The following is a 15108-nucleotide window of genomic DNA, read 5'->3' as shown; positions in this document are numbered from 1 at the left end:
GAAAGCATTTAAATTTGTTGTGAATTCACCAGCTTTTCCCAATAGGTTTTGTTCATGTGAAATATCTCCCAAGTGATAATACAGCAGCCAAAAAAGTATAAGCATCCCTGTTTAAGCTGAAGTCTTTAGTATGATTCCTCCCCCCGCCCCCCAACAAGGCAGTACAGAAAAAGGAGAAGGATAATCTCTTAACATTTCCAGAAACAGGCTTATTAAAATACCTCCTGTATTGTTTGGGATTTTAATGTTATTGATGTGATCTATCACCTCTTTGCTCTGATTTTTTCTGTTGTTGTGTAGGTGAATCAGAAAATACCCCACCCCCTCTAGGTTTAGCTGCCAACACCCTCCTTCCAGACTCTGTGGCCTCAACTGCTGCTGCTGATTCCGCCAATGGTATTTGAGAGTCTCACAGTGCCATAGTGTCGTTTATCACTTTTAACGCATCCACCAATTTTGTCCTCCCCCCTAACTTCCTGTGTGTTCTCTGTTGTTTCAGTTCAATCCTTGACAGCATTGTTACCAGAAATTCTGGATTCAGTTCCCCCAAGCGTCACTGCTGCCATTTCTTCGGGGAGGGGAACCTGTGGCCATGTAGATGTCACCGGACTACAAGTTCCATCATCCCTTACCATTGGCCGTGCTGGCTAGGGCTGGTGGGAGTTGGAGTCCTGCAACGTTTGGAGGGCTACAGGTTCCCCTCCCCTGGCTTAGAGTTTATGCAACACAAATCCTGTTGCAGTGGAGGCTTTGTGGCAAGAGGGCTTGGTGGATTGCACCCATGAACTTCACTGTCTGGTTGTTGTTGTTGTTTTGTTATAAACGAAGCAATGCATGCTTGGCATTCCAACGTCATAATGGTGATTTGAATCCTGTTCCTACTAGATGTTGTCAAGTTCATTTCCTTTTTTCCCTAGTGTGGGACATACATGTGTCATGTGTACTGTGTGCCTTTTGAATAGCTTCTCTAGGTGGGGACAGGACTAGTTTAAAACATTTCAGTTACAATGAACAAGTTACAATATGAACAAGTAGAATTAATTCCCAGTTACCTTTAGGAGCCATGCACCTATCACCTAATAATAGAATGGATCGTTATTTGAACCCTTATTTTGAATTAAGTCCAATAAGACTGTTCTGGAGGTTCTCCTGGCCCTCCAATAGTGAAGTGCAGAGGGCATTGTCATGGAATGGAAGGGAAGGAGAACCAACCAACTTAGCAGAAGGGGGTAGCTTCATCCCTATCATTGGTCTGTTTCCACTAGGTAGAAGGGATAGGGCAGTGCAATGTGACAGTGAAGCAACACGACCCTCTCCTGCACAGTACATTTGACCAAGCAGAAGTAAGCAAGGGGAGTGCAATCCACTGCCTTCTCCCAAGTTCTACAGGTGTACACCTAGAACCTAGAGATGGGGATTCCATGTCTTCTGAGTTGCACATAACACAATTGCAGACCACCCCCCCATGCAGCTCTTAATCTCAGGGTCATGGGTCCAAGCCCCACATTGGGCAAAATATTCTTGCATTGCAGGGGGTTGGACTAGGTGACGCTTGTGGGTCCTTTCCAACACTACAAACTCGTATGATTCTGTGACTTCCTTAGTCAGGTGGCCCTATGGGTCATTGTGTCTGGCTGTTAACCAGAAACTTGGTGGTTTGAGCCCAACCTCTGACTTCTGTGTCCGGATGTTCTTAACATCTAGAGTTTCACACCTTCCTTTAGTCCCATACAGGATAATCAGTGGTCAAGGATGATGGGAGTTTTAGTGCAGCCTAACTGGAGGGCCACAGGTTCCCCAACACTGTTCTAGAGCTCTGAATTGTTTGAAAATTGTGGGAAGTCTTCCAGCGTCAACACGGCGTAGGCAAAAAGCAGGATATGTTTGTCGCATCACTGTTGCTTAAAGAAAAGTAGAGTTAATTTTTATTCATTTATGTTGTTCTTTAGTACTATTCCCCCTCCCCAGTCACTATAAGATAATCTTACACCATACTGTAACACTGAAATGTTTGTAAGCCAAAAGTCTGCCTTGAATTACAGCTCACAGACAGACAGGGCGAGCAGCTCCAGCCTGTGGATTTTATCAGATGTGCTTTATTCTTTGTGCTGATTCATTCACAAGGTCCACAGTAACAAAATTAAAGGTTAGCTGTGGGAGCATTTGGCACTGTGGAATGAATATAAATGTCTTCAATGCATCTCTCTGCAGCATGTGACAAACTTTCAGCTTCTACAATGAATCTGCCAAAGCAAATGGAGTCGCCTATCAATAAGCGCCTCTCCCACTCCACAGCAACAATAACATGTTCCCCTGACAGAGGCAAGTGAATGTGCTGCTCATTGTCGCACCAGAAATGATCTCTCTCCTTTTGTGTTTAAAGTGCATCTCTCTTTTTCTCTCTTCTCCATCCCCAGCCCCCAGCCCCTTCCTTTTCTCAATTGGTTAATCCTCTGAAAGCAGTAATGTTTACCAGAAATCAGTGCAGAAATCACTTCAGTTTTCTTTTTTTGGTTAAGTATATTAAGGAAACTTTCCCTTAGAAAACGAAGAGTCCTGTTTTCAGACATTTCAGTATTGCTTAGGTAAGAACTTTAAATTTTAAAACAGGCATCAAAGCCGCTTTTTTCTCTCTCTCTCTTCAGCATAAACCTCGTCCATTTCAGTAGTTCTAAGGAGTATAGCCTAAGGTTACCAGATTTTTTTCAATGAATCCAGGGACACTTTTCAACTTCAGTAGGAATGAATGGATTTTGTCAGAGAACTGATTTGTAAATCCGGGGACTGTCCCTGGGAAATTGAGACGTCTAGTAACCTTAGTATAGCCTACAACCTTAGTGGTTTGATTTTTAATTTTGACATTTTCCATTACCAGATATGCCAAGAAACAAGTATTTCCCTTAGGGGAAAATTTGGATGGCTAATAGGTGGCCTCCATTGTACACCTGTGGCACTCAAGCTGTAGGACAGGTCACTCCCAGAGGATGTGGAGTACCTCGCCGTAGTGGATGCACAGGTGGATTTCTAGGCAATTGTGGAACTTGTAGGAAAGGGTTCTCCCGTGCCTCTTGAATCTCACTGATCCACACAGTATTTGTGGAGCTAGCTGCATGTAGGAGAAGAGCAGCTGCTTTGTTCTCATGACGGTTGCCTGTGTGTTATTTTAAGACTAGAGATCAGAGCAACCCAGCTCTGTTTGTCTTCTAATGCCAGCGTTGAGATTCATATACTAGTGCATAGATCCTTACACACAGCAGCCTGTCTGCAAAACTCTGTGCATGCTCATTGTGCTAGGCTGGGGCAGGGCAGAACAGAACGGGACATGTTTTGAAGAGAGGGTCCATATTGAAGAAGTCTGAGAGAGACTGCTGTAGACAGAAGAAAGCAAGAGCGAGCTCCTTGGGCATGTTTTGTGGGGGGAGAAATAGGCCTCCATAGTGGAATGGATTAATATAACCTACGTCTGAGGGTAGATTTACTGGGCTTCGGCAATCCATGCCATGTCAGCAATAATACCAAGCAGGAAAATATTTAATTACAGTACAGTGGTACCTCTGGTTACATACTTAATTCGTTCTGGAGGTCCGTTCTTAACTTGAAGCAACCACTTTAGCTAATGGGGCCTCCTGCTGCTGCCACCGGGACACGATTTCTGTTCTCATCCTGAAGCAAAGTTCTTAACCCGAGGTACTATTTCTGGGTTAGCAGAGTCTGTAACCTGAAGCATATGTAACCCGAGGTACCACTGTAAAAGAGAATAGTTATTCCCCCTCATCTTCATTTTTCACTGCTTACAGGAAGTTTTTGCTTTTTTCTGTTGTAAACTTTATTTGAGCCTGGAGTTGTAAACATTTTTTTGGTGCTTTTTTTGGTGCAACAATGGTATTCTATTAATTTTCTGTGGAACTTAATTCCGTTCTTGTGTGCTTTGGATCACAGCCTACCTACCACCTGATCCTGTTAAGCAGTTTTCACTATAATGGTAGAAGCGATGGATCTAAATAGGGTTTAACATCCAGTCCTGTGCCTGACATTCAATGCAGAGCTAGCTGATTCTGCTCCCATTTGCTATGTAATCTTTCTCTTAAGCCAGTGTACATTTGTCCTGGACTCCACAACTCCTATGACCCGGAAGCTTATTAGTTAGCAGGCAAAAAGGGGCTGGAAGATTAGTTTAGCTGTATAGCATGGAGTAGGGCAAACTGCCAGGTGCTAATATTGCTGACTTCAACACTGGAAGGAATGGCTTAGAATTAATATTCTAGCACTTGTTGCTCTGAAACTGCTGTCTTGGTGCAGCACTTCATAAATCAAGGCATTCATTAATAGTTCTAGCATTATCTAACCTACAATATCGTTGCATATAATATACCATACCCTTCCACACAAGTGTCTCGTATATTAATGAAGAAGTGTGGAAATTCATAAGGGAGGCTAATACGTTAATGTCCATTCTGCTTGTTAGACCAAATAACACATAAGGTACTCTGCTTAAAACCCTGAAAATCGAAGCCCTCCTAAGAAGAATTAAATCCAAGGATTTGTAGTTCTCCAAGATGCCCAGTTATTTGTTCTTTTCCCCTTCGTTCATTTTCGTTTGGCCATTCATTATGTTTGTTTGCAATTTTTTGAAGTGGCTTTTTTCTTAATGTTTTTCGTTTGTTTCCATTCTTCAGCTCATCGCATGCACCTTAGTCCTATGGAAAACTTTATTATTTCTCGACTATTGACTCCCACACAAGCTTCTTTAGCCAGAAGCAGAAGTACATTAATGCTTTCTGAGCAATACAGTGATTCAGGTAAACCTAATGTTTTAAGGAATGTATTAGGCTCATAGAAAAAAAGAATTCAAGATTCCCACCCCCACCCCCGGTGATTTATTAATCTTATTCTACATGTAATAATAATCCTTCAAAAACAAGGCAAGCTGCAGAGTTCTATCCAGGAGCTTTATTGCTTGGTTGCCTTAGCAATTATGTTGAAGAATGTAACATTTTGGTTGGCTAGAAAGTAAACAAATAACAAAACAAATTTAAAAATTGTCTAAATAGTGATTTATAGTTAAGCTTAACTCAAAATTCTAGGAGTCTTAGTAGTATCCATTCAGATGACATACTAGGACTTTAAAAGCAGTTTTACTAACGCTAAACAAGACAGTATGATTTCCTAGCCAGTGAACTACTCTGATTCAAAGTTAGTTATCAAACTAGTAATATCTGTACCTTGTATCACTTTTAGAGCTGATTTATCCAATCCTTAGGATACTACTTTAGACATGTTTCTGAATCTAAAGTGGTCATGAAAAATTGACCGATAATGCAAATAATTCTCAACAAGAGATTTTAATCTGTTAGGAGTGGCCAGATCTTTAAAACCTGTCAATAGAAGAACTATTTATTCCTATGGCCTAAAGTTTTTTAGCTTAGTGAAGGCACTTCAGTAAATGTGTGGTGGTTGTATAAAGAGAGAAAATATGGTTTATTAATGTGTTTGGACAGTTTGTGTTTTTCTGTTTCTAATAAAGATTGCTGTTCCTCCCCCCTTTTTTCTGCCCTCGCTTTCTTTGTCTGTGTTCCCTATTGCTCTGGCTATTGTACTATAACTCTTTAGTATTCCATATCTGTCCTCGTGTAGCGCCAGCTAGCCCTCTTAAATCTCCTTACAAGCCCTCGCCCACTCGAAGTATGGAGAGAAAGAAGGCAGCATCTGCGTCAACATCCGATGCAATGAAAGGAGCAACTGCAGCAGAAGTGCCACAGGTGGGCTTAAAACTTGGCCGGACCCAAGATAGATGCTCTTTTTATTTTTTAAGTATATTTATAAGATTGTTGGGTATTCTGTGGGTCAGTGTTTAAAGAGTAAATGGCCTCTCTGTTTCTCCTGCTTCCAGCCACTCTGTTGCACCCATTCCTCTGCTCTCTAGATATTCATAAGCAGTGATGCTTGCACTAAGTTCTGTTATGTTGAGCTGAAGGGTCAAGTATTTAGGGAGTCTGTGTGTCTGGTGTGATACTATATTTCCCAGATGGGAACAGTTTTTTGAAACTTTAAATTAGATTATAAGAATCTGCAACTTAAAAGGATATAACCGTCAGTGCATTGTACCTTTTAAAGCGCTGACTTCAATGCTTTTAAAGGTGTTGTTTTTAAAATATATATATATATATGAGTTCATCACTACAAATAATTTGTTTTGAAATTTGAACTTGCTTTCTTGCGTCCTAACTCAGCAGAAAAATAGTTTAGCTTGTAAGAGCTAAAGTATGCTAATGCTTAATTGGGGTAGGTTTTGACAGTTTCCCTTGCTGCTAGAGGATTTGTTTTGTGTTTGTTTCAGCTCCGCGTGGCGCTGCAAATAAGAAGGGAAATGTTTTAATGCATTCATGTACATTTCTAATTTTATAATATTTGTGGACACTAGGGTGCGCTCTTGGAATTCTGTCTGATAACTAACCAAGTACCACAAGGGTAAAACAATAAGAGTAACAGCCTGTGGTATTTTTCTTCTTCAATAATACTCAAGTATGTGTATTGAGAAGAATAAATTAATAATAAGAACAGGTGGCTAGGGGTTAGCGCTAGACATAGTCAAATGCCAGAGATATGTTTCTGTATAGTGCAAACTGCTTGATCATGGTTATGCCGACCTACATTTTGCACTAGTTATAACTACAGTACTTCGAATAATGTATGTGTAATTTGCTTGATTCTTCTTCATCAAGAGTAATTCATGCAATAGTAAGGTACCATGTTTTAAAAATGGTTGCATGTATAGGACTCAGGTTGGTATGAATTCACCTAATTTTATTGTACTGTTATTTTTAGTTTAAGTTTGGAAATAAAAGTCACATTGAAAGTTTAACATGGAAAGATAGGATACAAGTAATTTAAATAAACATTGCTTTCTTCAATGTACTGTAGAATTTTGGACATCAGAGGATATCACTTGACCATTCGAAAGTTATTACGTAATGGAATAAGTTGCTTTCACTTGTAAAACACTAAAATAAGAATATGAGATGCTAAGTCTCTGACCCACCCTTCAGATCCCCCAGAACTTAAGCTTCCCTCAAAAATTCTGCAGAATGGTCACAAGTTGATACTCCCTCCCAAACCTTGTTATAACTCCAGTTTGTTTTGTTAACCAAGAAACACAGCAGCAGTTGGGAGGGTGGGATTTATATATTTTATTAAGGTCCCTCTGCATCTTCTCTTGTATTTCAGAGCATTGCGGCTACACCAGTAGCATGTTTGACTTCCGCATCCCCAACATTTCACTAATAGCAAACGGCTTTTAAAAATTCCGTTCAGTTTCAAAAGCAGGTTGCCCTGCTTGGGTTTCTATATGATACTTTGGAACTTGACCACTGCTTGTAAAATACCCTGAGAGAACTCTATGCAAGGGCACTTAACTGAAATACTTTGCCACTGCAGTATTTTGATTATCTAATATATATATTGTATATTATATTTGTGTGTATATATAAAGATTTAGTGGAGCTTTAATGGCCATAGGGGGAAAATGTTGCAAGCTTTCACAATACTTGTTTAAAAAAATTAAAATACAATTTTGGTTTGTACATACAAGTCTGTTTGTGGGTATCTGTGCTAAATCTGTTTCATCAGATGCCAAAAGTACCTGTCTTTCGTCGTCTTCTTTTTTAAGAATGAGAAGAAAAAGAAGGAGAAGCGGCCCACGACCCCTGGCACACCATCTGGTTTGGGATCTCCTCTTAGAAGATCTGATTCTCCAGCAGCCATGTCCAAGCGATCTGGTTCACCTGCAACTCCTAAGTAAGACAATTCAGCAAAATCTGATTGGCCACCCTTTTCCCCATCCTCCCTCACAGTCGCTTCAGCCTTCCCCTTGTCCCTAAAGCAGCCAGTGGGAGAATTAGGGACGGAATTCATCAGAATGCAGTTTCCCCTCTGCCTCAATGAGCAGTCTGATGCAGGGGAAAGAAGGGAGGGCATAGGCGGTTTTCAAGAGAAAAATGCCAGTCTTAAAGTCATCAGTTTCATTATCATAATATATCTGAAGAGGAAACCAGCAATTTCCTGAACACAGGATTCTAATCATGTTGAATCACTTTTTACTTTTTCGTTTGTTCTGTAGCATGTTGAACATCTGTTGCTATGGAGTATTTCCCAAGCCAATCCTGGCCCAAATTCTTTAGAGATGCCTAGGTTGCCAATAAAGTGTCTTATTATATTTTGAGGGCATAGATGAGTAAGCAAGATTCGTCACTTAGCTTGATTACATTTGTCTGTTAGCAATAGAACTGACACTTTTCTGGGAACAGCCACTCACTTCCAGTGGCTCAGAACGCTTTGGACAGTTACTCACGGCGCCACTCCTTCATCAGTTTACTTGGTGGCAGTCCATCACAGGCCACTGCCACCACTGGGTAAACCTACTTATGCATGAGATGAGGAGGCTGTCAGCCTCCCCATCCTGCTCACATGGGCTTGGTTGCAGGTTTACCTGGCAAAGTTGTGTCATGGCCTGGAGCCTGTGAGCAGAAAATGAGTGCTGCCCCATCCTCTCCTTGCATTCATGTGACTTGTAATGAACCAGCCATTGCTATGTAAACTTGTGAGCAAATACACTTCCAGGCAAGAGAGGACAGGTAGTGTTGGGTTGAGGGGGTGGGTGGGTTGCTGAGCATGGCCTGTCTAGGACCCACAAACTTGGAGTCTGGCCTGGGTTAAAAAAATGTTCGCTGAGGAGGACCGTTAAAATCTACAAACAAATTTATTTTTATGATTGTACCCTTAATTAGTTGTAAAACCACTGATTTAATGCACCTAGTCCAACTATATCACAGAAAATAATGGTAGCTAAAGTTATTACAGTGGTACCTCGGGTTAAGTGCTTAATTCGTTCCGGAGGCCCGTTCTTAACCTGAAACTGTTCTTAACCTGAAGCACCACTTTAGCTAATGGGGCCTCCTGCTGCTGCCGCGCCGCCGCCGGAGCACGATTTCTGTTCTCATCCTGAAGCAAAGTTCTTAACCCGAGGTACTATTTCTGGGTTAGTGGAGTCTGTAACCTGAAGCGTATGTAACCCGAGGTACCACTGTACTAGCTTAGGATCATCACCTACATCAGATGGAGGGGAAGAGCATAAAAGCAGCAGAAGTAAGGAATAGCCAATTCTATGGATGTGGAACCAGTTAGAGGGTAGTCATGTAAGGGTTTAAAGTGGCCAACAGCTGGAATGTTGCCACTGAGGGCATATAGACAGAGCTTGCTTGGATATCCTCTCAAAAGTGCCTATCAAAACTAACTGGCAATCGAGCATTGAACGAGAGTGTTGCTGCTGCCGCTGCTGTTGAACAGCAGACTGACTAACATTCCTGCTGGATACATTGAACTGGCAGTGCAGTACTTTAGATTCTCACAAAATTTGTAAAGGTTATTTTCCAAGGCAATTTTGTTTGGAAAAGAGAGAGAAATAGCTCATACATAAGGTGAACAAGATGTTACTTCCTGCAAGATGTGCTTTGATAAAGCGAATAGCATAGTAAAGAAAAAAGTAAAAAGGAGGGAAAGATGTATATATGGCCAAAAGGTTCATAAACAGAAAATAAAGGGTTAATCGGAAACCAAGAAATGCTGACTAGAGGACAAAAGGGACAAAGAAGTTTATCTGCCTGAAATTAGAGCTGAGTCAGAAAGTGGTATAGATATTGAGTAATAGGGTGGTGTCTACAAAAATCTATAGAATCAGCTGACTGGACAAAACAACAAAAAAAACTCACTTAAAAGTAGATACTGGTTACTTTAAAATAGTAAATGTACCAAACTGTGTTCCCAGTCAAAAACAGATAGTATAAATTCAGAAGTTCTTTAAATGTATTCTACAGTGTCTCCCTCTTTGAATTATTTTTACTGAAGTTTTCAACAGACAGATAACAACAGCAAAACAAGCACAAAATGTAATACTGCAGCACAACAGTTCATTGATCAGTCCGCATCACTGGATAGAATTGACCTGCAAAATACTGAACTCAATATAGACCACAGAAAATGTGCAGTAGTGTCTTTGCTTAATTGTTAGGGCATATTCTCACACAAACAAGATGAGATAAACTTGTGTATTGATACAAGCCCAGGGTATGTTTGTCATAGACTCAATTTCCTCCCTGGAGTAATGCTTCAAGTATTTTCATGTTTTGTGAACCTACCAGATTGCCTCATGACAGTGTAATTTGTGTGAACAAGTATGAAATGGATTTGCTGTTAATCCCAGTTGGCACAATTTCTCTCTCCCTGTTTTTTTAACAGACTAATTTGCTGCCTGGCACATGATTTGTTTCTTCCAAATTTTTTTTGGTCACAGTCCTGTTTTGCCTAAGAACAGACAGTTTGCAAGCTTAATCCTCATACTCTATCATGTTTGCAGCTTTAAAATAAAATAAAAATAAAATGTTTTATTTGATGTAAAAGGGCAAAGAGTGGGAAAGTGGGAGAAATCAACCAAGGTTAAGATCAGTTAACAATTGACCTGTCCTTCCTGGGATCTCTTGGTAATACAGTATTGAATTATTTATTTGAATTTATTTTTAGAACCCTTACGAAGACTTACCCACAGTCTCCCAAAACTACTAAACAGTATCCGGCTTCTCCTGTGAAACACCGTGCCACTTCAAATCTCAACCAAGAAACGCCTAAGAAAAGGGCAGAAAAGCATAAAGACCAGCAAAGGGAGACTGCTGGTCAGAAAAATCAAGGATCACCTGGTGAAGAGGCTGTAAGCCAACATCTAGCTGAAAAATCTCTGCCTTCTGCAGGAAAGACCGAAAGCAGTGAAGGTGTGCCTTTTTTGCTTTTGCCTTTTTGCTTTTGTTGTGTTTTTGCTTCTTCTGTAATGCCTCTTAACTCCTTATATATCAGATATGTAGTTCTATCATTTCCATCTTTGTGGCAAAGGAAATTTGGCACTGATCCAGAGGATGTCAGAAATGCCTTTATCTTTAGAAGTCTTAATAGAATATTCAGTTAGGTCTAGTAGTAGGTATAATGTCAAGAATAAACTATTGGGCCATTGGTAAGCAAAACGTATTGAGAAGCCTGACATCGATTCCTGGATATTTCTTGTGCTTTTTCTTGCTGTGGTGTCAACCTCTCTCAGTACAGGAACATGCCCTGCTTTACTGAAGATAACATGAATTGCAGGTGCAATTAGAAATACTATATCAACGTTATCTTTTAAACAGTGAAACAAAGGATTAATTTATACAACTAACTGAGGTAGTTTCCTGGGGGAAAGAGCTGTTGTTCATTTCACTTTGATACAACTACCTTGATATACTTTCTAGATATTCTTCTCTGCTTACTAATTTGGAGCCACTTATTAGTACAACCTTAACTACGTCCATCAAATCCTGTGCTTTACACACATTACATTAACACATGTGATGACATTATATTAGTTGGCATCTGTCTGTCTTGGGAGGCAGCGGATGAGTGAGTGCGTCTTCAGGGGTGAAGTCAAACCATTTGAAAGTCACAGTGCTTGCTGTGGCTGTAGAGACCAATATAGAAGTGACATGTTCTGTTACAGCTGGGGCAAATGAAGGCATCTGGTTCTGCTGTTCCAGCTGCACCATGGCGTTTCTTCTTTCTACACTCCTCCCAGCAGTCGTTCCTCTTCAGATCACTGCTGTGGATACAGGACCTGATTGTCTCCTGATTGTTTTGAGGTTTTGTTTCTTTCTGAATATGAAGTGGTTTAGTAATGCTTTAAAGAAATGAAGTGAAATTCCACTGAATGTTCAGGTTGCCCAGTGTTTCCTGGGCTGCAGTCTATAATGTTTTAACCGGAACAACAAACTGTTTAGGGAAACTTGCAGCAGGAACTACTGATGCCGAAGAAGCTACAAGGATTTTAGCAGAGAAGAGGCGCCAAGCTCGTCTCCAGAAAGAACAAGAGGAAAAAGAAAAGCAGGAGAGAGAAGAACGTGAAAGGTATTTTCCCTACCCCATCCCCACTTCTCCATTAATAACAGCACACACTTGGACAGTTTCTCATTTCTGCTGTTAAGAGACCTTTTAATTAGAATGAATGAATTAGTTGGAATGGATTAGTTAACTTATCTAAACTATAGTGAGTCCATATCCATGATTTCGCAGAACTGGATCCCCCAAAAATTAGGGCACATCTCCCATTTCCCAAGGAAACATGACAAAAGTACACAATTCTGTGCAATATGTAAGTGTTATGCAAGGTATAGCTCCCTCTGCCAGTCCTAAAATAAGTATTTCTGTGGCTTTTCAGGCTAGAGAGAGAAGAGCTGAAAAGAAAGGAAGAGGAAGAGAGGATTCGCCGGGAGGAAGAGGCTCGCAAGAGAGAGGAGGAAAGAAGGCGTGAAGAGGAAGAAGCTAGGAGAGCAGCGGAGGAGGAAGCTAGGAGGAGAGCGGAAGAAGAAATCCTGCTAAGGGAAAAACAAGAAAAGGAATTGCAAGCTATGATTGAGATGCAGGTATGGCCTTTTGGAGGTATAAGACCATATGTACTATTTAAGAAGTGTTTTGACCATGCAGCCCTTTTCAAGATAGAGCCTAATATTTCAGAATAATAATTATGTTTTGTAAAAAGCAGAAATGTAGTACGTAATGCTTCTGTAGGTTTATCATAGATGAACATACATTGTTACTTTTTATTCAGAGTCAGACCACTGGCATAGCTCTAAACCGCTCTTGGTTTCCTGGAAGTCTCATGTACAGATCTTTTCATTATCCATCTCCCGTGATCCATTATCATTTCAATACTTTGGGGTTTAAAATGCAGACATCTGTATGCAAGACATGTCCTCTGCCATTGATCTAAGTCCAGCATTATTAAGCATGTCACACATTATGTAGAACGTGTTAAACCTCAGGTGCCTATAGTTACTGCCCTTTAAAATGACATACATGCTAAATGCTAACTATATGTCCTGACTTAGATCTGTTAGCTCTTTGACATTTAACTACAATTCCATCCGTATGGATGGGATTTGTACTGCTTAGAGCATGTTTAAATCCCTTTTCCAGGTGGGTTTGCAGGGCCACCTGGGAATTGTCATAGCTCAGTAGTTGAGCATGTGCTTTGCATGTCAAATTTCCCAGATTCGATCTCAGCCACCTCTAGGTCTGTATAGACAATACTGAAGTAATTCGACTAGCGCTCTAAATTGCTAGAAGGCAGCTCTCTGTGTTCTTACACCTTTTGGGGAACTGGTGGCACTAGCAAGGCTACGTCCACTACAGTCCGGCACACCCACATGGGAAGATGAGTGGAACCACAACCATTCAGGAAAAAATAGCCCACACAGACACAAAACCCTAGCAGAAAGCTTTGGTGCTATATTTTAGGGAAATACTGTCCACTCACATTTTCTGGAGTCTGGAAAGTTGTCTGTGATGGAATGAATAAGGTGTGTTTTTTTGGTGGCTTATGTGTGTTTAATTAGAAAGAAGCAGCAGAAGCGAAGGCCCGGGAGGCGGCTGAGCATCTGCGTCTGGAAAGGGAACAAATCATGCAGCAGATAGAGCAAGAAAGACTGGAGCGAAAGAAGGTAGAGAAATTGTCCATATCACGGGTGACAGCCTTGTTACTTTTGTCCTCATAAGTTTATCAAATGCATCTCTAAATAAACAAGAAAAGCTTGATGATGTGGTTGAGGTCCTAATGTCAAATGTAATTGTTCATTATAAATTCTGTTCAAAATTATGATCCTCTTCAGATTTGGGAGCAGCCAATCGGTATGCATGGGATCTGCCTACCAGTTGTAACCTTTCTGTATAGGATCATGGTTAATAGGGCTGTAATAATCCTACACAGTCTCTAACACATCTTTTTCCAACTTGGGTCCCCATATGTTGCTACAACTACAACTCCCCTCATCTCTGAGTACTGGCTTGCTAGCTAGGGATGATGGGAATTGTAGTCCAACACCATCTGGGGACCCAAAGTTGGTTGGGAAAGGCTACTCTAACAAAAGCAGAGTTAAAAGATACTTACTCTGTTACATGTATGGCAACTGTCTTTAATCAGATGGTACGAAATTGCTGGCACTGGTGACTTGCCATTGCATTTTCATTACATAGATGAACCATATTAAAGAAATCCATATTGGAAGATTCTAACAGCAGTGATTCAGAAATATGACTTGGTGACATTGCCTTATGTGGCCAGCCCAAGATTCAATTCAATTTATTTATTTACGGCTATTAGCCCATAAAATATGTACAGCCCAAGATTTATACCTTATTTGAGCCTCACATGTCTGTAGAATGGGGAGATATTTCTTCTGTGCTATATATTGATGCAATCTCAGTTAGCTTAGCACTTTCAGTTTTGGAAAGCAAAGGATAATAAACAACATAATCATTTTCTTTTTCTTTTCAGAGAATAGATGAAATAATGAAAAGGACAAGAAAAAGCGAAACACCAGAAATCAAGGTGTGGAACAGAATGTCCTTCCTTTCCTTGGAAGTGTAGAATTATGTAGTTCAACATACAATAAATGCCATTGCCCCAGAAATCTGAGGATTAATCTTCATTTGTAATATAAGTGGCCACTTTGGGCCCTCTTAGAAGGGTCACAATTGTTTCTCTCTCATATAAACAGCAGAAGAAACCAAATATGTGCAAACATGGGGCAACATAATGGCAAATACTACCTTTCTTAATGCCTCTAAGGGGGAGAGATGAAAACAAATGTATTGTGCCTTCTATCTTAGTTCCAAAGTACACAGTTCATGCAGCATTTACCTCCGCTGCTACATGGAGGAAAGCAACTTAGAGAGGGCATTTTGGGAAGGTAAACAGCAGGAACAGAAGTATTTGAGCTGTCCCCTCCTCCCTCCCATTCTGCTTTTTCTCAGCTGCAGCCACTTGTGGCTACTTTTCAGTAACACAGACAGAACAGGGCAGGAAGAAACGCATAACTGGACGTAACATGTAGTTTGACTCTTAATCGCTTACTGCTCCTACTTTATTCTACGTACTTGGTTAAATGATAGGCTCTTCAAGAGTAATGGTCAAAGACCAAAGCAATTAGTACTACTGTGCAAATAACTGAAGAGCTGGCTGGGGTACATTTTGCTTGTTATCCT

At 40.5% G+C, this 15108-nt stretch overlaps 1 protein-coding gene across 10 annotated transcripts in view; it reads left to right on the top strand.

Moving 5' to 3' along the window:
* The window catches only part of MAP7D2 (MAP7 domain containing 2), a 51746-nt gene that overhangs the window by 30546 nt on the left and 6092 nt on the right, over positions 1 to 15108 (top strand). For 3 of the 10 annotated variants that reach the window (XR_014167920.1, XM_081909183.1, XM_081909191.1), the window contains 10 exons: positions 301 to 396; positions 2212 to 2322; positions 4677 to 4799; positions 5611 to 5759; positions 7667 to 7794; positions 10573 to 10817; positions 11847 to 11973; positions 12284 to 12488; positions 13461 to 13565; positions 14399 to 14452. Coding sequence is in view for 9 of the 10 variants with exons in the window: in XM_081909183.1 (XP_081765309.1) it covers positions 301 to 396; positions 2212 to 2322; positions 4677 to 4799; positions 5611 to 5759; positions 7667 to 7794; positions 10573 to 10817; positions 11847 to 11973; positions 12284 to 12488; positions 13461 to 13565; positions 14399 to 14452 (1343 nt within the window). In the remaining variant the exon portion in view is untranslated. The remainder of the gene's footprint in view (positions 1 to 300; positions 397 to 2211; positions 2323 to 4676; positions 4800 to 5610; positions 5760 to 7666; positions 7795 to 10572; positions 10818 to 11846; positions 11974 to 12283; positions 12489 to 13460; positions 13566 to 14398; positions 14453 to 15108) is intronic. The other 7 variants (XM_081909185.1, XM_081909188.1, XM_081909187.1 and 4 more) reach the window with 7 other exon arrangements.

The sequence above is a fragment of the Podarcis melisellensis genome (genome assembly GCF_964234715.1).
Source record: "Podarcis melisellensis genome assembly, chromosome: 4".
Classification (NCBI taxonomy): Eukaryota; Metazoa; Chordata; class Lepidosauria; order Squamata; family Lacertidae; genus Podarcis; species Podarcis melisellensis.
This window is presented reverse-complemented; position numbering and strand designations above follow the sequence as displayed.